The sequence below is a fragment of the Haliaeetus leucocephalus genome, unplaced genomic scaffold (genome assembly GCF_000737465.1).
Source record: "Haliaeetus leucocephalus isolate CR32 unplaced genomic scaffold, Haliaeetus_leucocephalus-4.0 Scaffold340, whole genome shotgun sequence".
NCBI lineage: Eukaryota > Metazoa > Chordata > Aves > Accipitriformes > Accipitridae > Haliaeetus > Haliaeetus leucocephalus.
The window spans coordinates 10,024,132-10,047,330 of NW_010972776.1; the positions used below are offsets into that span (position 1 = coordinate 10,024,132).

At 39.2% G+C, this 23,199-nt stretch overlaps 1 protein-coding gene across 4 annotated transcripts in view; it reads left to right on the forward strand.

The window, feature by feature from the left end:
- The first annotated feature begins 2,004 nt into the window (after positions 1 to 2,004).
- The window catches only part of KLHL13 (kelch-like family member 13), an 81,968-nt gene continuing 60,773 nt past the window's right edge, over positions 2,005 to 23,199 (forward strand). Inside the window, exons 1-3 of one of the 4 annotated variants that reach the window (XM_010572508.1) lie at positions 6,822 to 6,888; positions 7,700 to 7,802; positions 15,486 to 15,544. In XM_010572508.1, the coding sequence (XP_010570810.1) occupies positions 15,525 to 15,544 (20 nt within the window). In that variant the 5' untranslated portion in view covers positions 6,822 to 6,888; positions 7,700 to 7,802; positions 15,486 to 15,524. Of the gene's footprint in view, positions 2,093 to 6,821; positions 6,889 to 7,699; positions 7,803 to 15,485; positions 15,545 to 19,094; positions 19,141 to 23,199 lie in introns of those variants that run through there. The other 3 variants (XM_010572507.1, XM_010572509.1, XM_010572510.1) reach the window with 3 other exon arrangements.

The following is a 23,199-nucleotide window of genomic DNA, read 5'->3' on the forward strand; positions in this document are numbered from 1 at the left end:
GCTTTAAACTTGTTCTGGGAAATATGTAATTTTGTTTCCTTTTGTGGAAACAGTGCTTTGTTGTAGATACTAATGAACACTGGTCATATGATTTCTTGCGTCTTTTGTTTTAACTTCTTTGTGATTGATGCAGCTGCTTGGTGGTGCGTTCTATAGTTGTGAAATGCGAGAGATTTGTTTGGCAATGCCAACACACTCTTGGTTTTTAAAGCTACTCTGCTTCATTTCTTTAATATGAAGTATTTAAAATATGAGAAAGCATATGTACAGGTGAAAGTAGAAATGAAAATAGACTGTGAACCGAAGTTTTGCTTTCAAAGAAGTCCTCAACCTGTTGAGAAGAAGTTGCTCCAACCTGTAGTTGCTTAAATTTTGGAGAAAACTTAAACCCTTTTCCCATTTCCATATTAAAGAGCATCAATCTTACCAGGTGCCCCATGCCTGCCTGAACTGTCAGGTTATGCATTTTGCTGTTCCTTTCCAAGGGACCCTGCTCTGGAGGGGTGTCCGGACAGTGGTGCCCATGGAAGGCCATCGACAGGTCAAAAGTGCTGATGTTTTTTTGTGCAGGTGTGAATGGGAGCGGAAGCGGAACTGGCTGTCAGTAGTCAAAGCAGCAGGACTATTTCCCCATGATGTCAGACACCTTTCTTGGGGTTCTTCTGCCTACTGGTGTACATACTTGTTTGTCCTGCCTCTCGGAAGTCTCTTAATTTGCCTGAAGGTGGGAGGTATAAGCTGCTTTAAGACAGAGGTCCTGTCTAAGCTGTTCCAGCTTGCTAGTAGAAAAACAGTTGGTACAAGCATGTGGGAATGTGTTGCACAGGTCTCATGGTTAAACCCAGGGATGGGATGATTTGAGTTCCTGTCCTAGCTCTGAGGACTTAAAAGTAAATGTTTTAACAGGTATTGTGGTCCTCAGCATCTCAATGTGTTAGTCCTGTTATGAATGTAAATTTCCATCTTTGCAGGGAAGTACCTTGTTTCCTTTATTCTTGGTGAGAAAAATAAGCTGAGAGGGCCAATTTTATCAGTCTGTATCATTCAGAAATTGCAGACCAGGATTTAGCAACATGACAAATGAAAACTGCGGTGCATTGTAAATGAGCTTGATTACACCTCCATCTGATCAAGTGCAAACTGTTGTTATGAGGAAAGTAAGGTTCCATGTCATGAAAAAAATAAGGCAGAGTTTTTGAGATGTATGAGTGATATGATTAAATATTAGAGAGAATCGTGTAGGTTGAAGAAAGCAAGGATAAACATGTGAATTTCAACCCAGTTTCTTTTTCTTGATTGTTTTCTGGGATCTCCATGTGAGTGGTCTGTTCTAGTTTCAAGTTGAATGTGTTCCATGTGCATTTCATTTAGCGTCGTGGGAACTTTGATTCTTTTGAATAACTGACCTTATCTGATAATGCTAATGTGAAATATCCAGCAGTATGTATGTTAAGGTGATCTGAAATATCCAGCAGGAATTTACTGTATTGGCACAAACCCCAGCTCTCTAAAGTTGAAGGCCTGTTTCTGTTATACATTGTAGTAGTATATTTTCTGCATATTTAAATAACTCTGTAAGAAATAAATGTGGAACATTTCTTTTAAATTTAAAACTTCTTCATAAACCTGTTATGGGTTGAAAATTAACCAGAAGATTCACACTTGGAGGGCAAAATCTGATGCTAGAGGCTTTGGAGGCAGTTTGGTGCTGCAGGTACCTCATCTGATGCGTCTCTGGGTGGTCCTGCCTTGTGCCCCGATCTGCTGCAGCTCCCTTGGCAGAGCTAATGCTTGTGTGATTGCAGGGTGATTTCTTTCATGCTGCTTAGCTCATGGGAAACTAACCCACTCAGTAATGTTTTTATCAGTTTCCTAACACCCTGTGGCTACACCTTGCTATTGCTCTCACAGGTAGAGACAGGAATGATGTGGCTGGAGGTGAGTGGAGGGAAAGCAGGACTGCTTCTCCTGGCAGATGCTGGGGATGGAGCATCAAACTCAATGCTGCGGGACCTGGACAGTGCTGCCACTTCAAACTAGTCATGTTTCCAGATGCCTTTAAAGTGATGTTCCTGGGACTGCTGTTCTCCAGGTAGCTTTCCACCTGTGTAGGAGCTGAATGATCCACATAAATTCATGCTTGCAGTAAACCTTTACATGAAAGCTTGAATTCTGCACTGCAATAAGGTAGGGGGAAAGCTTTTGTCTCGGCTCTGGAGGAATCAAAGCACGGGCCTGTGTCTTGCTCGCAGGTGTTATCTGGCTCCTGAAGGAAGCCAAGAGGGAGAAATGGGTTGCTTTTCTGCCTTGTCAACTTTTGGTTTCTCAGTGCCTGACTCTCAAGTAGCTTTGGTGTTACGAAACAGGCATGGTTCTGGGCAAGTTTATGGCTGCCCACAGATTTTGAATAGAACAGAGGAAGTGAGTAGTACATCCGTTATTTAAAGAAAGCTGTGAGTGACACTAGAATTTTACAGACATTGGCATGTATTCTGTATGTATATTTTTTTAGAAGCTGATTATCCACCACGTGGGCCAGAGTTGTAGAAGGCTTGTATTAATAGTTATTCCCTCCCACCTCCCCTCCCTGATCATCTTTCTGCTCACCACTAGTGAGTAACTTTAGTAGCGACTAGAAGTTACAAAATATATATGTGGTTGTATTGCTGTCACTTACTAACAACTCTATTTTATTGCCTATTTATGTTGGAAGCTTTTAACAGGAACAGAATGTAACCAGTTTTGTTCTCTTTAATGTTGAATTTGTAATTTAGGAGTGATGTTACTGCATCTAGAAATTTAAGCAGGCTCTTGTGTTTGCTGTTCCAAGCTTATTTCTATACAATGGAATTAAAGTATTTCCATCAGGGTATATGTCCTATGAGATATATTTTATATAAATTAAAGATTTTGCAAGCTTACACCTTTAAACTGGAAATCATGAATTAAACACTTGAACTACAAAAGAATCAAAGGATAACTCTAGATAGTTCAGCAATATTGAATCTGAATTTACTAGATCGCTCGAGTTGCCTTGCATTGCTTTTTTAGTGGCTATGCAAATTAGACCAGTCTCTTGTGGCTGCTCACATTTGTCACGGAGGAGTAATGGTAAATGCATAAGCATTCGCTGTTTCTGTTCTTCATTAGACTTGGGCAATATAAAACACTGACATCGTTAATGGTAGAAGGGTTAATGTCAGGAGTTTTGTAATCTAGGTGAGATTTGGTACCGTATCTTTCCCCTTAGTCTGAAAATTTTGTCCTTAATGTCCAAACAGGGAGTTTTGTTATTTAAAGGAGAGCAGTAATGAGATGATCACATTATCAGCTATCTTGGAGTTGGTGGAAGTGTCATTAACTCAACTAGTTACCTTAGTGATGTTAGTGGTATTGCTTGCTATGAGAGAGCCTGGCCCATATCTTTGCAAGTAGGCTAATCTTTTTTGGGAATGGTTTAGTAGCTTATCTTAATGTAAGGTTGAATACATGGAGGAGTTTGCAGTGAGGGTCTAAATGGACCATGATACAACTCCCCTAGCATCTCTCTTTAGCAAGAAGATAGAGACTGAGATGTTGGGGTTTTTTTTCCTACCACAGTTCCTTACTTGTATTTTTTTTCTTTATTTGTAAAACAACATTGCTGATCTATATACCTGATGGCATGAACTTCTAGAAAGTTTGCTATTTTTGGATGATATTAAATTTTAGGATTTCACACCTTTTTTTTTTTAAAGAAAATTTTAATCACTAATAAGAAAGTATACTGTATAACTTTTAATGAGTACACCTAAATTATGTTAATAATATCCTATCTAGTCTATCCTCTTAATTTTTTTCCCTGTGAAATTGATGGTACTATTTAAGAGCTACAGTGATGGACCAAGACCTTGGTGTGATAGTGCTTCACATGCACAGACCAAAAAGGCAGTTTCTGTTCCCAAAACTTGTTATGCTACTGTAGTCTTTCTTTCACCTGTTATTTTTGTTGGGCTTGTGTGTGGTGGTGGGTGGGGAGAGTACAGCAGAATAACAAAAATGGTTAACATTGTAGGCAACATCTTAGTAAGCATGTAGTCTAACTTTAGCCTATGGTGGTAGCATTTTTCTCTTTCAAAACTTGTAGCCATAAGGCAACTTGCTAGATTTTACCAGCATCTCTTGCCTTTCTTCGAGGGCAAAGTCTTGCCTGCAGTGTTGCTATAGGTGCTCATGTGGCTGTCCTGGCTTGTGGAGCTCTGCGAGTTATATATTCTCTGAGAGCTAGGGGAAATAACTTCCCTGGAAAGGACTGAGCAAATGTAAGCAAGACTTGCCCTCCTTTTAAAATTCATTCCTTGGGTGATGATCAGGGTGCCAAGAGCCCTATTTTCTTTTGGGATGCCTGCAGGGGTTTCTTGTCTGGTTTTGCTGTTCGCCACCATTCCTGGTTTGTAGAAGGAGTAAGTCAGTGAGGGGGCTGTAAACCTTACCTCTGGCAGCTGAGAAAATTATGTGAGCTCTTCTGCAGAATGCCAGCTGAAGCTGGGGTGGTCTAAACAGCCTGAATAATCACTCTTTGTATCGGTTGATCCTGAGTAAATAGGTTAGAAAGTACTTAAGAGCAGCTCAGCTGGTAGCCTTCTGGCAGAGAGTAAGGACAAGCAGCTGAGGGTTCTGAGCTCTTCCATGGCACAGCTGTATCTAGAGGAGGAGATCCAAACCCAGGGCAGAGGTTCACAAGCTGAAAGGCTGCTCCATAGGCAGAAATGTGGCTTCTCCCCTGCAAATAACCCTGTGATTAAAAGTGAAGTGAGAGAATCCCAGAGTTTATCGTTCTTGTAGGGAATCAATGTATTTTCTGCTTAGGCTGTAGTGATCTGCTGGTGTGGAGTGAAAGAAGTGGTTAAATTTAGACATAGTTTATGGGGATGCAGGGGATGGCTGTAGTGCTAGCCCTGTTCTGACAGTGCTGCCAGGCTGGCGGGCGCCGTGGGATGTGGTGTGGACCAGCTCCCATTACTAGTTCAGATTGTTTATTCATTAGTAAAATTAATGGTAGGAGAGAGTTGGGCTGGAAAATGCGAATGAATGTGCAAGAGAAGAGGTTGCATGGCAACACTTTGCAGTCCCGAACATGGAGTCAAGAATAAATAATGGTGGAAAGAGAAATGGGAGGAGGAAAAAATGAGTGGGTTGGAGGAAAAACGCTATCTTTGTATTGACTTTATTGTTTCAGTGCCATCCCAGATGTGTCTAACAAGTCTGACATTGTTTGAGATTTTCATTACTGAGAGCCTTTCATAAGGCCATCCACTGTAATGCTTGTGTGTGTCACTGGAGTAGCCTGACACGGCTTTGCAGAGATGCAGGTTATGCAAAATGCTCTGATAAAGGGATGGTGAGAAGCCTGGATCTTACACCCAGTTTTAGACAGCTTCTTGCCACCAGGAACTACTTTCTAACCTCCTGTCTTTCTGGCTTTCTTCACCAAAATGACCTAAGAGGCTTCCTGATGACTTGTCTGTGTCATCCCCAACACATTAATATTCTTTTAATTCTAGAACGTATGTCTTGCTGATGGCTGGCATACATAGATATACATCTGTAAAAAGCAAAATAAATTGACACATTTTAAGGAGGAGTATCAAAAGAAAGAAAGGTTCATGAAATAAGACTGAAATAACCTCTGTAATCTTCGGGTAACTGTTTTGGTGAAGAAGTTTGAATGTCCTATAGTGTTTCATTTCTTATCTGTTACTATTGGTAAACTTGCAGTTTCCTATGTGATTTTTGTTAGTATTGTTTCATTGTTTTAACTGGATGAATAACTTCAGGTCAGTTACCAGGGCTTGTAATTGAAAAAATGTTGTTCGTTCATTGAATTGTAGAAGTGACCCTCGCTTATTGGTGCTAACTGAATGTGAGAGTATGAGTTGCCAAGTATAATGTTTCAATTTTTTTCTTTTCTGAGAGGAAATGCAGAGGAAGCAAAAGCCGGCAGCACTGTTGCTGGTGTTTCCTCACTCTGCTTAACGTTAGAATGAATAAAAAAAATGACTGCCATTGCAAATGACAATAGTGCTAATTCCTCTTTGCATTTTGGGGTGAATGGCTGCTTTTTTCCTTTTCAATTGGACATGCTATCTTTTCAGCATTAAAAAGAAAAGCAGTGTCTCCTCCCAGCTTCTGCTCTCCAGTTGTTAATTCTGGCCAGTAAGATGACTTCCAAATGGCTGTGAAACCTTTCGCTGTAACTTTGTGCTATTTCAACTCTGTTGTGACTGGTGCTCTTTTTGCAGGCCCAGCCAGATAGCTTCCTACTGTGATAGCAATTGTGAGGTGAATTTATGAAAAGCACACTTGGCTTAGTGTCATGATGCAAAGTATTACTTCTGTTAGGACTTCTGTACCTCTGTGACTTGTATGCATTTAGTGATTTACATAAAATGGTGGCTCTGCTTCTGAGATATACAGAGAGACTGTCTGACTAGTTTAAAAGCAAAAATTAGCTCTGGCTTTTTTTATTCTGCACTATTGTTGAAATTGATTTTTATTTGAAGCTGTGGTCTTGCAGAATTGTGTATGAAATACTCTGTACGCATGGAAAAGAATAGGACGCCACAGATTTGTAGTGAGTGATGTGAACTTTCCCTCCAGGCAAGAAGTGGGGCTATCCAATTTTCCACTCACAGTGGAGATAGAGCTCAAAGGGCTGCAGAAGCCAATAGTTAACTCTGTTGGAGATGGTGTACCCTGCAGTTCTTTAAAATAACATCTACAGTGAATAATAGTGTGCAAACGTGTGTGACAATATTTTTTCTCTTCCTGAACCTTGTTCTAGATGTCAAAATTAACCTGGACTACTTGGGAATGGCGAAACATAGCCCTGGGATCCTGCCATGAACAGTAAGAAAGTTGAGATGCTTTCTGTATGCAAATAATTATTTTCTTTTAATGGCTAAACCCCAGTGAAACTGTTCCTGTTCAGTTAACATAACTAGGCAACACATTGTGTAGTTCAGTGTGGATGTGCTCCCAGCTTTTCATGCAGTTAAGAGGCCGTATAGTAAGTCAGAGGGGTGGCTCAGTAGGGGAGCACTCTTCGGGGAAACAATTCTGGGGAAGTCTCTGCAGCCAGTATGACACTGGAGGTGGGGAGGCTACTATGGGTGGTGCGTTATGAAATTATTGAGGTGGTAACTGAAGAATGCTTTCCTGTAATGTGTAATTACATTGTGAGACTCCATTGTTATCTAGTGTATAATTATATTGAGAGTCCCTTGTCAGGGGATATCTTGAGCACAAATAAGTTTGAAATGTGATTAGACAAATTAGTGGAAGAAAAAATTGTGGAGTTGTAAAGACTACGTTCTGGATGCAGTTTGTGGGAAGTCGCTAAAATGCTGGCTGAGGGAAGCTATCGGAGTGCAGTGTCATGTTACTGGCATCATTCCTGAATTGGCTGCTGTTAGACAGGTAGCTTGGCTAAATAGACCTTTCATATCTGGCTTGTGTGTGGTGTTTTCCTTGTATGAAACTTGGCATTTAATAGATGTTGATTAAATGGTTTATGCATCCAAGAAAGCAGGCACCTTGAAAGATACTGAGTGTTGATCAAAATACTCAGATATTTTTGTGTTCTTGGTAGCTTGAAACTTTCTAGTTTGAAGGATACATAAATATTTATGCATGTACATGCTCTGTATTCTTTATATAGCCTTTTCCAGATGTTGCAGGAGGCATCCTTAAATTGATGCACTGAAAATTATTCTGATGAATTTTCCCAGTACAAAATAGATGACTTATGAGGGACTGTGTGGGTGAGTAGCATGCTTGTAAAGTGTAAATTTTCAGCAGACGCTATTGATGCTATTTGTCAGCCTTCATGGGGACAGAAATTAGAAGGCTTTTGTATTGTTAAATATCATGATTTGGATATAATCAATTGGAAATGAGAAGCTCTTGGAAACTCTTGTATCTAAACTCTTCACAGAAGTTTAAATGCTTAACACGCAAATGTTCAAATTAAAAATACTTCATTTTCTCTTGTAGAACTCTCTGACCATGTCATGTTTAATTCTTCCATGGGAGCAGTGTTCTACCCAGGGCTTTCAAAAGCTGGTTGATATACTTGAAAAGTTAGGCACTGTTAATATCTTGAAAATCTCAAAACTCTCCTTTGAAGAAAATACTGTAATTGTTAAATTGCTGTGGATCAAATTATGTAGCCGTAGGTCATTTATTAGAACAATTGATAAAGACACAGGAAGCTGTTTAGTTCTTTGTACGAAGTAGTGTATGTAACACAACGGGATACTGTTAAGACTGAATGCTTTCAGCTTTTTAAGAAATTTGTTCAGCTTTGCTGACAAAGATAAATGTATGTATTTGTAGATTATTAAATAGTTTGGAAATCTTACCAGAATGCACCTAAAGCTTCAGTTTACTTTTTCTCATTGTGGGTAGACTGAGCTAACTATTTAAGCTGTGCTGCTCAGAGGTAAAACATTCATGCATTTTGAACTGTCCTATTTAGTAAGTGTCACTGTTTGAAAGGTAAGTCAGGGAACTTTGCTGTTCGCAGGTTTGCTCTGACAAAACCTCGTGATTTCTTGTGGAGTTGAGAACAAATGTCTGTAATGTCAGAGAATAATCATGCATATACAGTGTAGTTAAAAGGAATTTTAAGGATGGAAATTATTCTTGGTCCAAGTTGGGACATCTAGAATGAGCTTGGGTTTTTTGTTCCCTGCCAATCAGTTATCTAAAAGTTGTGTGACTTCTCTGGCTCTTCTTTTGAGCTGGTTATTGGAACCAAAAGAGCTGGACTGTTGTACTGGTGTTCAAGGTCCTTGTGTTTGGGAGATTCTTAATGTCCATTTCTAGGACAAGTAGCATTAGAAATCCAAGTCTCATCTTGGCTATTAATACTGTAGTGTTAGAAAATGTCCACATGCTACTAAGTAATAAGCTAAATTATCAACATGTGAAACACATCTTAATCAACTCTCATGTCATTTGTTTGCCTTATGATAAGCCACTGAGTGGTGTGTGCTATGTTGTGCTCTGGATAGCCTTATGACCTACTGTTTCCTGAATTGTCAGTTCAGTGGTTGTGTCTTTTTAAGGTATGCTCAAAATAGCTGTTAGAAAACAAGGGAAAACTAATGCCTTTAAGTTGATCTCCAGCCTGGTGTTCCCTTAGCTTCCACCTTCACCCATTAACAGCACTCCAAAGTTAGTAAGCTTGCTGATGGTGATTGGTGTTTGAAGTCATGCTGACTGACTTGATCCAGAAGCATTTTTCCCAGGCCTTTATTTGCATATGTAGATTTTTTTTTTTTCCAAGGATGTGGTTTAGATGAAGCCTGCAGGTAAAGGACATGGCTGATGAAAGTAACAGCAGGTGGGAAGGCTCAGAGTTTAATGGAAAGTGATTCCAAGGTGGCTTGTCACATGGATATTTGAATGGTAGCTTAAGGAAATACGATGGATTTAATTTCTCAGTGAAGCAGGTGGCTCTGATACACTGGTGTGTGATATAGGAGAGGGGTGCCAAAAGGTTTTACAGCAGAAAATGGGAAAGTGGGCTTCAATGCTCTGAGCTTTTTGGCTTTTATTGTCAGATAATGTATGCTGGCTATCCAAAAGTCACTTTTGAAGACTGGAAGATTTCAGTCTACTGAAGTGTACATTATTTTACTAGAAAGCTTCACAGGATTTCACCTTCTGTTGTTACCACTTGTTTTCAGTCTGGTGTGAACTGGCCTTTTCACTAACGCTTCCAGAGCAGTTGATGCCTCTAAATCTGTGGCATACAGTCCCCAGAATGGAGCTCCTGACAAATAGAAGCAATCCACGTAGGCTAAGAATCATGACTCTGTACTTTCAGGGCTCTTGAGAGATAATGATTAAAAACCTTCCTCCAGTCATAACCATGGAGGCAGAAGCCCATGTTGCCTTTAAGAGAGGATTTGCATGGAAGATGCTTGCTTTATAGTCTGGGCACAGACAAACAGGAGTATGGGAATTGTCATCGGGAGGAACCTGCTCCGGACTGTGGGTGTAGGGATAGCAGTGGGACAACAACAGTGTTTTAGGCAGCTGCCACTGCCAGACCATCTGGGTGCTGTGCACAGCTCTGAGTGGTGCTTGGAGCTGCAGCTGTGGATGAAGAAATGGTGCAGATGTTTGGGCCAAGGGCAGAAGAGACAGAGCAGTAGTGCTGTCCAAGCAACAAAGCCGACGTGAACTCAGGAGAGTTACTAACCTGACAGGTCTGCATGGCTCTGGCAGGGAGCTGGCTTGTCTCACTTGCGCTTTCCTGTGTTTTGGGACACTGGTCCCTCCTGCCTCCTTGTCCTCTCCCTGTGCTGGCACCTTAAACTCACTGCTGTGTGTTATCTGCAGCGTCCTCCTTGTCCCCCTCTTCTTTGTTCCCAGGCTGGGATTGCTGTGTGTGGAGCTGATCTTGTTAGGGCTCAGCCTAATGGGAGAAAAGTCCATTCTTTCCCTGGGGTTGGATTACACTATGCTGTAATTGCTGAAGCTCCCGATTTTGAGAGCGTAATATAGAGGCATCTGATGTGGCATAGCATTTTCCTGCTGCCTATGGTGCCATTTTAAACTGCAGGTGTTTTACTTGGATGTGATTTATAACCAGTATATTAATGGTTCGATCTTCTTCAGAGAACTGTTTTGACTTGCTATATGGGTGAAATACTATACTGAGAAGCTTGTTTTTATACGTAAAATATTACTGAAGCCTTCTAAGCTTGTGTGAACATGCTGAAGCTTCATTTATTTTGTGTTCCTAAAATAGGTTGAATAAAATTTTTATTGAACATATTTTAAAAGTACATTAACAAAGGACATTATGTAATAGCCGTTAATGAGCATGGTGGCATTGCTTTTGGTGGGTGAAACTTCGTCACTTAATACAATTACTAAATTTCCATTAGGATAAGATCTGTTCTGCTACCTAGGGTTGAATTCAACAGTTTATTGGCTTCCTTTATGAGTTTTTTCAAAATGCAGTACCTTGGCTGACTGAAGCAAATTGATAGCTTCAGTTGTATCTTCTGTAGCCTAAGACAGGGGTTTCTTTTGTGTGTGGTCTTGATTTTTATTGAAAATGTTTAAATATTTATATAATTCTAGTTTGAAGGTGGAAAATAGTAATGATTCTACTTGTTAATTATTGATTATCGGGTGATATGTGATACATGTTAATGCTGCTCTCAGGTAATGCAACTCTGATACCTGTTACAAAAACTGGGAGGCTATGCTCATGTCCAGAAATGTGTACAAAGTTCACACTGAAAACTGCCTACATCAGGCTGTTCTACATCCTGCTTTTAAGACAAAAATGCCTTTTTAGGCATCTACTTATCTGTACTGAGAGACATTCTCTTATTACTTCTTATTTAGAGATTGAGGCAGCTCTTTTAAGAGTATAGTTCAATGTCAGATTTAATGGGCTGCCGCTGAAAGGGACAACGCTGCTTTCTTCTGCTCTTTGCACGGTTGCTCGGTGGGTGCTGGGGGTGTGCGGCTGCCACCAGGTGAGCGGGATCGCCTCGCCTGTCTGGTGGGAGGCAGCGTGAGCTGTGCTGCGTGCTGCTTGCCCTCCGACAGCCCTTTTCTGTTGAATTGTGCAGCTGGTTGGTTTGTTAGGTTCACCACAAGGTAGGCAAGAGGAAGTTAGGTCAAACTAAGTGTAATGCGGAACTGCGTCCTTCGTTAATGTTCCCAGGCTAGAATTTAGCCTCTTGCTCCCTGTGGATTTAGTCAACAGTCTGTTCTTCAGCAGTTCTGTTTTGTTATGGTGTTAATTTTCATTGGCTACTGTGCTGGAGAAAGGACTGTGTTAATGTTGTAGGTCAGGCTAAATCACAGTGTCTTCCAGCTTTGTGACTTCTGAGCATCATTTGAAAAGAACTTGCCTTCTGTAGAAATGACGTCTTTGGTGATGTCTGTCCTCTGACCAGACAAGTGTGTTTTTCATGTTCACTCTAAGCTCATATGTTTGCCACTGGGGATGCGTGCGTTTGTTCATTTAATGGCATCCTAGACTGCCCTGCACACTTTATTGTATACTCTGATGTGTCTTGTGCCATTTCTGAAGAGCTGACTGTAACTGATACAAGTAACCTACGTAAGCCATGTGCATTGTCTATCAACTCTGAAATATCTAGAGCATTCTGATAGAAGATGAAATATAGGCATAAAATTAAGTTAGTTTCACAGGGTGTCTGCTATGTGAATTGTGTGCACTGGCATATGACCAACATGTGATGTTTTTATTTATTTTATGGAGCTGGAATTAGAAATGCTAATGAATTTTACATGGGTCTTAACGACACCCCTTTTAAATTGTCTTCCTAAATTCACGCTGAAGGTTGTTAAAACAAATATAATGGGTCATATAGAAAATGAATCATAAGTATATATATGTACTTGCTTTTGCATATCTGAAAGGACAATGGCAAACTATAACAGCAGCAACAAGAGCAAACACCACAAACCAAAGAGATCTGAGGAGCTAGCACAGCAGTGAGACATTCAGCCCCCCGCCCCCTGGGGGGGGGGGGGGGCAAATTAGTGCTGGTGAGCAGATTTGTCCTTTCTGGGGACATAGTGAGTAGCTGTGAAGTTTTAAGTGGAAGTGTGAATTTCTCATATTTGTGTGTTGGGCATGTAGAATCAACAGTGAGAATGGAAAAGTTGATAGCAGCTCTATTGTTAAAGTTGAAAATTAGCTAACACTTTTCTATTAAAAATTTTATTTTTAACATGGAATTTGAATTATCTGAATTTCTGTGGTAATGACACTTGGTAAATATTCCTCATGCACTTGCTGAATTTTGTAATTTGTTGGAAGAAAATCCATCAGTTGCCAGTTTTAGAACTTGTGTACATCAGCTTGCCCATCCTGCACTATTCATTCTTATAATCTTTAGTTTTCTTCTATGTACAGGGAAAAAAAACCCACCAAACCTGTAGCATTTCTCGTGATTTTTCTACTGCAAGCCAGCCACGCAGCTCCAAAGAGGTAGTTTCTTTTGTCCCATCAGAAGTGGTTTTAAAAAAAATGCCCCAAATTTTAAAAAAAGAAAAAATTCAGCTTTCACCTGGCAGTATAATTGGCTCAGCTTGCTTTCACAAGCCGAGTAATGTGAGCAGATAACATAAGCTGTTCTGCTAAAACCTCACCCCAGAGAAACCTTCAAATGAGGGGCGGAGATATACAGGTAGAAGGGATTTAATTTTTGAAGTCACTCTAATAGCTTTTTATTTAAAACTAGGCAACAGGGTTAAATTTATTAGAAGTAGTACTGACTGTATGTAAATAGTTTGGCCAGTCTAATGTGTTAAACAGCCTCTGGAAGAAACTGAAACTGATCTTTTCAGGAATTCAGGTCTAGTTTTGTTGGGTACAGCACAAATTTACTGTGTGCTACTAATACTTACTTCTCCAAAAACTTTTACAAATTTGCAGCTAAGTTGACTTGAAATGACCTGTTTAGGGAAATCATGTAAAATGGAAGGATTAAAAAAAAAAACAACCAACCTTTTTTTTGTAGTTAATAATTGAAAGATCAGGTTTTCTTCCCAATGTTCAAGCAAGCTGGAGTGAGCAGTATAGTTGATACGTACAGATAAACAACCCTAGTAAAGACCTCATCAAAGGAACATGGTTTTGACCTCACTGAGCAGGTGTATGGAAAGAAGATGCTTCTTAACTATGTACACAAACTCATCTGTAGTGTATGCTTGCTCAAGAGGAGGCCAACTTCATTTATTTCTTAGAATTAATTTAATCCCAACCTTAGAGTTTTGCGAAGTTGAGGGCCGCCTGTCTTTTGAACACTACACACCAGTGTGAAGGGAATTTCCCTCATCAGAGAAGCCTGAGCAATGCCCACAGGATGGTAAAACAAGGAGTGAGACTACAGTATCCATCCTAACTACGCTAACCACACTGCACATCACGTAGGACTTTGCAAATAACTATTTCCAAGTATGATGATGGGAAAGCAGTTCAGATTTACGTGGTACTTTTTGAACATGTTAGTTTTATGATGTAGGATAGATAAAACATACCCTATTTACTCAGCAGATTTGTTTAATAGAGGAAAACCTGAAGTTTATTTGAAATGAGAGGATGTCCCAAGGTGCAGGAACACTAGGAGTTAAGAACCACCTGATTCTACCAGCTGCTCTAGCACCAGTGGGAGGGAGTAGGCAAGTTAGATGCTGTTAAGCAATTCTGTTTGATGCTGTCTCTCTGTTATGGCACACTTAAAGTATTGCAAAGCACACACTGAATTTATAATTCATGCTAACAAATATTGTGTGCAGTTTCCTTCCACTAAATGTCTAAATCTGTTTTAACAAAATAAAATTTTAGGCAGGCTCCTAAATTAGCATTTTTGTGACCTACTTTCTGAAGTTGGAATTTTATTTGTAATGGTATGGAGCAATTGGAGGGGATAGGATGATTTGCAGAAGTTTCTGTTTTCTGTTATGTATAAACTGACCTGTTATTTCAAATCTGTTACACAGATTTACTGTTTTGTGACCATATCTAAAAATACTAATTTATTTTTGTATGTTAAAAGTATTAATTCAGAAATAGGAATTACTGCTTTGGGCTGTGAATTAATAATAGATTGCTTTGAAGAAATATCTAATTCATACAGCTACTAATTTTTTATCATTCGCTTATGTTTATCAATGTAAAATATATACAAGACCAAAAATCAGAAGTGTGGCTTTTTTCAGGGATATTGCATAGTTTATATTTTGCAATGCTTGCTGCTAAATGATGTCAGCAAATTGAAATGTTCCAACTTTTTCACTGTCCCTTCACAAGTGGAAGTACGAGTTCACAAACTTGAATATAGTCTGTAGTCTTTCGTTTTGGTTAATGGCTGTAAGATATCATATTGAGACATAAAAAAAAATTGAACAAGGAGTTTTTATCAACTATATTCAATCTTAAAAATGGAACTTATTAAAATTTTGGCCTCTTCTGTACAAATTAATGTGATTACGTCTTGCACATAAATAATTTGATCTGTTTCTCTCCCTCTTAAGATAAAAGGTGGCTTTAATGAGTCACAGCTTCTGTTTTAGTAAATTGTTCATGGGATAGGCAGGCTCAGGAACAACTGGGTTAAACCAAGAGATTATTTGAAAAATCTAGGGCATGTGCTCTCTCTGTTCACTTGATTAGTTTTCATAATTCATCCTTGTTTCCACAGCAAAGAGCAGGGTAATACATGCAAACAAGAAGCAGTTCTCTTTCTTTTGTGCTCCGTCATATCTGTAATTTTACTGGAGAAAGTCAGTGAAGTGGGGAAAAAGGTTATATTGTGTGTGAATGTTTAGAATGAATCTTGGTTTGTTTTGTGAAAATCCATGGGGTCTTTGAGGCAGATGCTATTTTGGGATGTCTGTCTGTGACTCTGCTTCAATTCTTTTCTGTTTGACTACAGGTGCATGAAGAACAGAGGAGATATTTCCGCTTATCAGAGATGATGTGGAGAGACACTTTGTGAGTAAATGATGTGTTTTCTAAAAAGCCCAAAATGCTAGTGTGGGAATGAAATCCCCCACCCCAACTTAGAATAACTGTGCCATTTGCCTGACAGTTTTATTTGGTTCTGGAAAGCTGTGAATATAGAGCCCTTCATGGAAACCATAGACAAAGTTGATTGTTAGAATAAAGAGCCTGAAGACAGAGAATAGAATATGTATGGTTTCATAAATGATTAACCATGATGCCGAACTTTTCTATAGTGATCAGTCTACCAAAGGCTTTTACTGTTGACTGCTGAATGTGTTCTAGACATCAGTTAAAAACCCCTGACATTGTGTATGTGGGTAACTTTTAGCAGGGTTAACTCAGTACTTAACAGAAGTCCTTCTGTCAAGCTTACAGGCACTACCTAGTCTACATGACAGGTTATTAACGCTTTATTGTCCTTGTCCAATTTTGATTGGAAGTCTGATATATTTGCTGTAATGAAGATGAGAATAGTAGCAGCTAATAGAAGCTTTCCTGAAAGTTTTCAGTCCTGTCTGCTGGAACACAACAATACTCTGGGAGCATGCAGCTAAACTATGCTCCCAAAATATTACAGGAAAGGAAGAACCTCTATGACAGAATATAACTGTATCTAAGTAAGTACTTAAAGGATTTACTTTTGTGGAAACAAGGTCATTTTTTATGATCACAATTAGGTGATGCAATGTCTTATTTTTTCAGATGGACAGCACTTCTAGTGCTGTAGACTCATCAACCAGCTCTTTCCTTTGGGGCAATTAGTCCCAGTGTTTCCCCCCCTTCCCCCCCCCTCCAAATTTGCAGTAACAGTTGAGAATTAAAGCAGCATGTTATTTTAGGATTTTCTCTTATATAATGTATTCAAGTTTGGGGTTTTTTTTAAGTATAATACGAGAAATGTAATCTTGAGTGCTTTTTTTTAAACCATAAGCTTTGATACTCTGGAGCTACTGTTTTGTTCTGATGGTAATTATCTAGGAGAGTGGTGCCTTTGTGGACAACTTCAGTGCTTTTCTTGGCACTAAAGAGCTCAAGTTAGAATAACTGCTGTTACCTCAGGCACCTCGATTTCTAAAATTTTTTTGCATTTGTAGTATTAATGCTACACCATGAAAAGTCTGTTCTTTTTTTTTAATTGAAAAATATCCTTTTATTATAATAGTTCAGCCAGGGTCAACTTGCCACAACTAGTAATCGCTTAAAGTACTAGGTAGGACACAGTTTGGGTTCTTACATGGGATTCGCCTTTTTTGTTACCTATATCTAAGGAAAAGGTTTTTAAATGGTTTTTAGGCTTCTGTCATCCTGGAGCCCTTTGCGTATTTTCACAGATACGGTTTTGTGATTTGTAGTTTAGTAACTACTTTAAAAAAATTGTCATTAATGATTAATTCCTTCATTCTGGGGTGAGGTTTGGCATCTGCAAATAGTGGCTGGTATTCTGTCTTGCTTTCAGTCAAGAGAAAATCTGCTTCAAGATAATATTAGATTGTAGTCATCTTTCCCTTGTCTTCTCCCAGGCTCTGCTTGCCAGTTCAGGATTTCTTTATTACACCATCCTCGCCAGGTGTTAGATTCTTTATGAAGCAGTAAGAGATCCTTGTGCTGATCCAGCTGACTTACCTAGGAGATAGTATTGATTTGATTTACTCTGTGATCTTGAGATCACTCTCTTGTGGCCAAAGTCCATGAAGACTTTGCCACAGTTGGCTGAGTGGCACCAGTAATATGGAATATTATTTAATAATAATATAACTTTTAAGAATAATAATTAACATTTTTGATAAAAATGTTACCTTCTGTGATACCCTTTGTGAGTAACCAGAATAGTGGATTATTAGATTCCTGTCATGGCCCACATTGTTCTCCTTGTCTTCAGATTCTGGTCAGGGCTTAAGCAGAGTTCCTGGATTAGATCTTGGGGGCAGAGTTTCCTTCTGCAGCTCCTCGAACTGCTCTGGTCTGCCCTGAGACAGTCATCTTTTGGCAGTCCCACCTCTGACCCAGTAAGTCAGGTAGGACCTGCTCAGGGGTCTGCTACTTCCTCAGGCTGCTTCCTTCATGGATGACACTGTTCTTAAAAGTGTCCCTGTTTAAATTATCCAAACTCAACAACAGAGATTTCTGCTGTTAGTAATGAGGTGAGGGTGTATGACCAAAGACTTGGTTTGGTTCATAGTCTTTTGTTTCAGCTTTCTAGGCTGCTTCCTTAGGACAAAGGAGCTTCTTCATGACTAAAAATCTTTAGCCTTTAAAAAAAAAAAAAGTTCTTTAAACTTTTATTTTATATTTCTAGAAGGTATAAGGGTGAATGAAGTAAGTAGAAGTTGTGTGGCCATCTGATCTGTACAGGCTACAGTGTGTTAGACAAGTATAGTTGTATTTACTTGCCAGCTAGGTATCACTCTACGGAGCTTGGAAAAACTTGCAGTTGAGAAATAACTTCATTATTTTTTTAATAAGAAATCTTTGTTATCAGCTTGATAAAATTGGAACTTGATTGATCTCCTTTTTTTCCTAACAAGAAATATAGTTTAGGTATAAATGTTCCAAGTATCAGTCTACATAATTTAGAATATTTTCATAGTGATGCCACTGTTACTGATAATACATACATTTTTCTTTGAGTGTTTTTATAGATGTTGACTATATTTTGGTGTGGTAATTTTTGGAAAAGGGCCCGTGAAAAATAGACAACAATTATTTTGTGGGTCTAGCATTTAATTTGTACCCATGGTTGCTGTTAAGGACCTTTTGGTTGCATACTAGTCAGCTTTTCATGGTCTTCAGCATATGGCTGGGTCAGGTTATGCTCTTGATACTTAAGAGAGCGGATAAGGCTTACAGCCAGTGACACCCACCGTGAACAGTGTTTCTGGATTTGCCTACATTAAGACTCCTCTGTGTCAGCATTAGTAGCTGCAATAACAGGTAATATTTATCTGGCTAGTTTCATTAGTTCTTACGGGATTATTGCAGGGGTAAATATGGGTAAGATATAATGGGATAGCTTGTGAATTGAATAGAGTTTAGTCCTTATTGCAAGGTGGAGGTGCAGGAACTGGTTTCTTTTCTCAGTTCTATGCGTTGATAACCTTGGCTTTAACCTCTGCTGTAATACCTCTTTCTGTGAGTGGTATTTATACAGTTACATAAAGTTTGTGGGTTGAATAATGGAAATTGCTATTTACCTGTTACTGTTGGTTTTATCATGGTTATTACTATGCACTTATGATGTGCAGTATTTCTGGTTAAAAGTGAAAAACCGTTTCACCTTTTGAATGTCCAAGCAGCAAGCTTTAAAGGGCTTAAAATATATACTGCAACTTAGTTCATTAAGTTAAAAAGTGGCTTTGCTAATAAAGTGAGAATGTACAATAAAAGCTTTTTCATTTAGTAGTATTGACTCCTACATTCATAAACTTCAAAAATACTAATTCCTAAGTATACTGGATGTTTAACTTAAAATTGTAGAAATAATGTACTTCAAAACACAGAGATGCACACCCATTCCCTCTGGTGATTTTTTTCCTGACAGGCTGAATGAGGGTGCCTTGTTCTACTTGACATCTGCCCATGTCTGAGTAAGTCAAATTTGTACAATAGTAATAGGTACTTGAGTTGTGCCCTCAGTAATCAGTAGATTAGGGGTGTATGTGACAAGTTGGACACTGAAGGGACATGCTGTATCTAAGCTATTCAGTTTCCTCCTGAATGGACTAATATGTTCCGTTGGCCTTCCCTGATCTTAGTAACACATAAAGCTTTATGCTCTTAAAATAACTGACAGTGAGCAGCTGGTTTCTTACCAGGATTTTTTTCACCACTAGTGAGGAGAAAGTGGGATCCAAATGTCATGAGTCCTATTATCTTCCTGGAGATAATACAGGTTTTTCTTATTTGCTGGATTGCTTCTGTGTGGTTTGGGGTTTTTTGGGGTTTGTTTTTTTTTATGTGCAATGCTTATCTAATCAAACTTTTGTCAATGGAGTCTTATTTCACCAGTGTGGATTTATTAATTACAGGTGGTGATGAATGAGCTTTAATATGCTGAAGTTGTAGCCATAGGTGACTTACATTGGAGAAAGGCTTTATGAGGGATGGAAAATGCAGGTGAAATGCAAGTCCTTTACAGAGTACTGAAGATATGGTAAAGCTGTAAGGACTCAAATGTTTTAAGAACACTTCTACATCAAATTGATTAGATGTTTTTGGGCCAACTAATAAGCTTCATAATATTTTGATTAATCTTGCCATAAATATGTGAGAGTTTACATTTGGTTCATTGTGCAAATCCAGGGATGAAACAGCTGATTGGCTGACTTACAGTTCGAAAGACTATTTCATTTAAAACAGTGTTTTGATACACACACCTCAGCATTGCAAAAATTCTGCTTTCTGCTACTTTACTTTCAGTGCAGTGGGTTGAGACTGTCCTTGCACAGTGCCCTGACCTGGTGTCACATGCAGCCGCTTGTGGAGGCGGGTGAGTTTCCAGTCCCTGCCCCCTTTGTGGGAAATCTTCAGGTAAAAGCTAACTTTGCTGGCAGTAAAATAAAGGCATTGAAGAATGGGAGTGAAGGGGGCAAGGGAGAACCCTTCTGCCACCTGTAACACAGGTTAGGTACGTGGGACTCGCCAGCCTGGTTCTTCACAGCTTACTGTCCAAAACCTGAAATACAGCCTGGCACGGTGGATGTGTGTGGCAGGAGGTGCCCCTTCCACTGCAGTCTGGAGAGACGTATCTGTGGGGTCTACAGGATGGGAAGTGTTGGTGGGGAAGGGCTGTCTGTCTCTGCTCTCGATGAGGTTGTCAGCTACAAAGGTGTAGCAGGCAGGCTGAGGTGTTAGTTTAGGCACAAGGTAGAGGTCGGAGGCAGTGTCAACTTCAAGGTCATTGGTGTGGAAAGAGAGGCTCATCTGAAATAGGTAAACTTTAGAAATAACGTACAAAGAGAGGAGCAACCTCTGATGACTTGTGGCAGACACAAACTAGTGGATTAGAGTTTCAGTAAAAGAGAGCTCCAGCTATGTATTGTTCTACATGTCACTTAATGACTATTAGCAGACAGGTCTGGTTTTAAACCTTAGTTACATACATCTTTATATAAAATGCCAGTCTGCGTTTGCTTTGAAATTTAACAATGACTCGGGTATTGTCAGACTTGTCGCTCTTAGCGTTCAAATCGGAAAGCCCCTAACTGCCAAAATGTGGATTGACTAGAGAGCCAAGATCCATTAGGGCACAGATGCCAGTGTACTTAGGCAATGAAATAATCCCATTTTAGATCAGGAGCACAGAAGCATGATTGTGTTCCTGCAAATGTTACGCAGAGGTTGAAATTGCTGAATGGTTTTGAGATTATAGGTTTGATTGCGATTGTATAAAGGGTTTTCTTTTCCCATGTTAACAGCTCTAGAGGTTTATTCCGCTGTCTGTATATCTTACTAAAGGTTGCTGTAGGTATGCAGTGAAACAGTTTGTATTCTGATTTGGTGCAGGCATCCTTCTGGACCGTTTTGGCAAATGTTTTAGGATGATGAGGGCAAGGCAGTAGATCTTTTGGAGCTTTAGACTCCGCACATTGGTAATGTTTCCATTGCTAGCTTGCATCCTGCATGTTAGAGTGTATTTTTCACAAGCCAGATGTTTACATTGGTTTAATGTAAGTGTTCTGTGTGCTGTACAAGCTAGTTTTGCAGTAGAATGGTTTACATAAAACAAGAATTACTTGCACTGATTTTAAATATGGTTTTGTATTACGGAGTTCAGCGTAGTGGATCCTGTTCTATTAAACAGTCTCACTTCCTTTTTAGTGTATGCGGCTTACCTGAAATTACACTGCTTGTAAATGGCATTTCAGGAAGTCTGAACTGATCTAGCATATGCCTACTACTGAATTTTAATGAACTCCTGTGTACAATATGAAGTGTGTTTGGTTTTTAGTAGTAAAGCTTCCTTAAATTTTTAGACTTGGACAGTTTCACACAACTTTTGTTTTTAATGATGATCTCTTGCTTTTGCCTCAAGGAGCCAAAACTGAATAGTTTTGGAAATGGTATGTTGATTTATTTATTTATTAAAAAAAACCAACAACGTAGTAAGGAACATTGTCTTTTCAATTAAAGACAAAAATCCATGGGGAATATTTCTTTTAAATGTTTATCTGATGCCCTTGTTAATGCTTGCTCCTAAGCAACCCTGACTCAACAGATGTTGCATCTGGGTGCTTGCAGCTGGATCAGAATAGCCTCTAGTGGAAAGGCCCGAGTCTCTGCTACCATGCCAGCAGAGTGCTTGGCAATCAGCTTGCACCTCTTGTCATGTTTAGTTTGGGTGGCTTTTGATCAAAGATAATTAACATTTTGTACTGGATTTGCAGGAGGTGAAGTGCTACTTCGACAATTGCTGCTTACTTGCACTTGTATTGCTCACCTGTGCTATGTCACCCCTGAGCTCCTGGTTCTTGCTGCAAAGGCTTGTGGATAGTTACCTTACTGGAGGCAGTCTTGTGTTTTAAATTTAAAAAAAAAAAAAAAAAATTGAAGAAATTTATAAACTTTCTTATGAAGCAGATTTCTCATTTTTTACTTCATCCATATGAATGACTGACTCTGTGACAAGTGTAGATTTTTTTTATTCTTTTGAATTTAAAGATACTATGCTTTTACTTAATTTTATGTGTATGTGAAAATGCTGTGAAAAGTACAGCTCAATAGCTAGTTTGCAGAAACTCTCCTTAGGTAATACGTTGTTTGAATACTCACCTGACAAGCAATGCTGGTGTACAAAGATACAACATCTTTCATCCAAAGTGCTTATAACTCAGAGTGCAAAATGAGAGAGCAGGTGCAGTTGGGGATCTATGGAAAATCAAACTGGGTGACGAAGAAGAAAGTTGTAGCATATCAGCACTCTGTCAAGTGCCATGTATCATTGCCAACTTGGTGGTTGTTTTGAAGGAGAAATTATTGCTGCTTTTTTTTAAGGCACCTTTGTGCATAAGGGGTCACATGAAAGAAAGCACAGAGGTGCTTGTTGGACAGTTTGCCAAAGATTGATCTAATTAAGGGGAACAAATGTTGCAAAAGCAGCAAAGCTGAGCCCTGAAGGGCATTAGAAAGCAGCTTTTCATGCTTGATGTGGTGAGAGAAACAGGAGTATTGGATGGATGCGCTGTAGTAAATTAACGTGTCTGAAGGGATAATGCAGGAAGACATTTCAGAAGTTTCAGAGGTTTAAGAAATGTGGAGCTTTTCTGAAACCAGGATAATTGAATTTTGTGAAAGATGGATTTTAACTGACTAGATAATGAGGGAGAAGAGGTTGCATCCTGAAGATGTTGGAGAAATAGTTCTGGAAAAAATTGTATATTTGATGGTAACTCTTTATACAGGCAGCACACACTTGTGAAAGATAGCTTTTTTTGCAGTTTATCGTAACTGACTTGATAACATAAATTGATAAGTCATTTATCAATGTAACTACATTTGTTTAAGGCTCTTGCTAGCCTGAATGTGTAAGTTCTTTAGAGAAACAGCACCCTTTGTGTTTCCTGTATCTTCCATCTCTTGCCAAGTGAAAACATCCTGCAAACAAAACACTCTTTCTTTACCCCCCCCCTCCCCCCCCCCCCCCTTTC